The following is a 2,500-nucleotide window of genomic DNA, read 5'->3' on the forward strand; positions in this document are numbered from 1 at the left end:
GAGAGAGAGAGAGAGAGAGAGAGAGAGAGAGAGAGAGAGAGAGAGAGAGAGAGAGAGAGAGAGAGAGAGAGAGAGAGGGAGGAAGGAGAGAGAGAAAAAAGAAGGGGCAGAAAAATTATAAAGACAAGGACGCACACACAGAGTGAGAGAGTGAGAGAGAGAGCGTGATAGATAGATAGAGATTGAGAGAGAGAGAAAAAAAAAATAGAGAGAGACTGGAATGAATAAAAAAAATGCAAATGCAAATAGAAAATAAATGGATACAATTGGTCTGTAATACAATGGACACAAAACAACATCTCGAAGCTACGCACAACCGACATTTTCGTGATCGTTCACTATATGTCATTCATTGCACCAAAATCATTCCATTGATCTCTCCTTTGTACGGAGTGGCTTTGTTCTATGATCTCGTCAATCTAGCATTTTGTCTTTAATTACGAATCTGTTGCACGAAATGAAGCAAAAAACAGCCACAAGAAAGAAGAAGAAGAAGAAAAAAAGACTAGTGACAATTCTTATTCGGTATTCTTGAACCCGTTTCGCCTCGCTCGCATTCATCACACCACCTCCACTTTTTTTTTTTCTCTAAACTAAGCTAAACCAGCGCATGACTAAATAGCCAACTAATGGCATTCAATACTCTCGTACGAGTCATTCTAATCATTCTGGCTGTTAATACGATAGTCTACTTATTGTTTGTATCATACAGGTAGTAATCTTATATCACAATCTAATAATGTAGAAGCCGAGAAAACTATCCACAGGAAATGAAAACGCTGTGCAGGAATTTTGTCTTCTCTGTCGTAGGAGAAAACACATTCACTCTATATTATTATTACCTCCGCCAAGGAGGCTATGTTTTTGGTAGCGTTGGTTAGTTTGCTGGTCAGTTGGTTAGCAGAATTTTTATGATATTTTTTTACTAGAGGTGCACCGTAGGCCAACTTTGATGCTATGAAATTTTGATCCGGATCTACCACATAGGTACCAATGTCACTCCACTATACCATAACCTACTACCACTCGTCTCAGTCATAACTACGACATAGGTACCAATTTCACTCCACTACATTATTACCAACTACTACTCTTTCTCTTTCTCTCTCTTCCACAGGTACCAATTTCATTCCCCTAAATACCAACCACTTCTCTTTCCTATCATATGTACCACACAAATACCGTTGGCACACCAGTCATTCTGTTACCATGACTACCTTATTCTCAACTACCGCTCGGCCTCATCGTAAGTACCACACAAGTGCTACTACTTACGCCCATGTTTGCTGAAATGGTTCTGACAATCTTCTGGAGCGGCAGCAGGGCGTCCACAGCTGACCCGCCCGTCACATTCTTCAGCAGGGCCTCCTCCGTCCTGCTGAACCCCAGGAGCAGGAACAGGCCAGTTGTCAAGTTGTATTCACCTGCGGCAGAGATGCGGAGAGTGAGGAGTGAATCACGTGTTATGTGTTGGTTTTGCTTGTATGATGGTATTTTTGCTTGCGGGTGGGTGTTGAGTTGTCGGTGTTATATGCCGGCTTGTGTGTTGGCAGAGCATAGGTGTATTGCTGGTCTGGTGCTTGTATGTTATAGATTTTACTTGTATGTTGCCCTTATTTTTAGAGGGATATGATTTTTGCTTTGATGTTGGTGTAATTTTTGCTTATAGGTTGGTTTAGCCTGTATGTGTTATATCGTTTCTACTTGCATGACATATAGTTTGTGTGTAATAATTGCTTACATGGTATAAAGTTATTGCTTTATGTTGTCATATCTTGCATATTGCTCTATTATGTAGCTTTTGATATGTCATCATGCTAATAAGAGTATTACTTTGATATGTGTTGTTATGCGTTGTATATCTGGTTTTATGGTGGTGTTGAATATAGTATTTGGTTATACTTTTTTGCGAATATCGTTGCAAACTGAAGAAAAGAAAAGAAAAGAAAAGAGAAGAAAAGAAAAGAGAGAGAGAGAGAGAGAGAGAGAGAGAGAGAGAGAGAGAGAGAGAGAGAGAGAGAGAGAGAGAGAGAGAGAGAGAGAGAGAGAGAGAGAGAGAAAACAGACAAAATAAAATAGAAAAGGGATCGTATAAATCGAAACATCTGGCATGTGCATTGAATGTCTAGATACTCGCTGATTGTTATTTTTCTGCATCTGGTAACACTGTCGGGCTATACAGTGGGCGATAGCTGTCCACACGCGAGCACTCTTCCGCTCACTGAACTACTGCTTCGATTGTTCGCTTCCCCGTCGTTTTCCGAGAATCCTCCGCCATCGTGCTCAGAAACCACGGGGGTAATGACAGGGTGACGGGGCTTCGCAAACCCAAGGGTGACGTACCAGTGCACGCTGCCGGTGCAAGTGAAATGGGCTGAAAGGGGGAAGCGTGAAGCGAGAGCTGGTCGAAGTGCAGTACAAGGGGAGGGTTGTTAAACGCAGTGTCTTTCATATGACAGCGAGGATCTATCTGGGGGAGGGTGGCGTGGGGGTGCAGTTT

The 2,500-nt window shown here is 42.1% G+C and overlaps 1 protein-coding gene across 1 annotated transcript in view; it reads right to left on the bottom strand.

Annotated features, from left to right (window-relative positions):
- The window catches only part of LOC138866712 (uncharacterized), a 293,769-nt gene that overhangs the window by 18,334 nt on the left and 272,935 nt on the right, over nt 1-2,500 (bottom strand). The window contains exon 15 of the mRNA XM_070140054.1: nt 1,276-1,424. Coding sequence (XP_069996155.1) covers nt 1,276-1,424 — 149 coding nt within the window. The remainder of the gene's footprint in view (nt 1-1,275; nt 1,425-2,500) is intronic.

This window comes from Penaeus vannamei, chromosome 26 (assembly GCF_042767895.1).
Source record: "Penaeus vannamei isolate JL-2024 chromosome 26, ASM4276789v1, whole genome shotgun sequence".
In the NCBI taxonomy this organism is placed as follows: domain Eukaryota; kingdom Metazoa; phylum Arthropoda; class Malacostraca; order Decapoda; family Penaeidae; genus Penaeus; species Penaeus vannamei.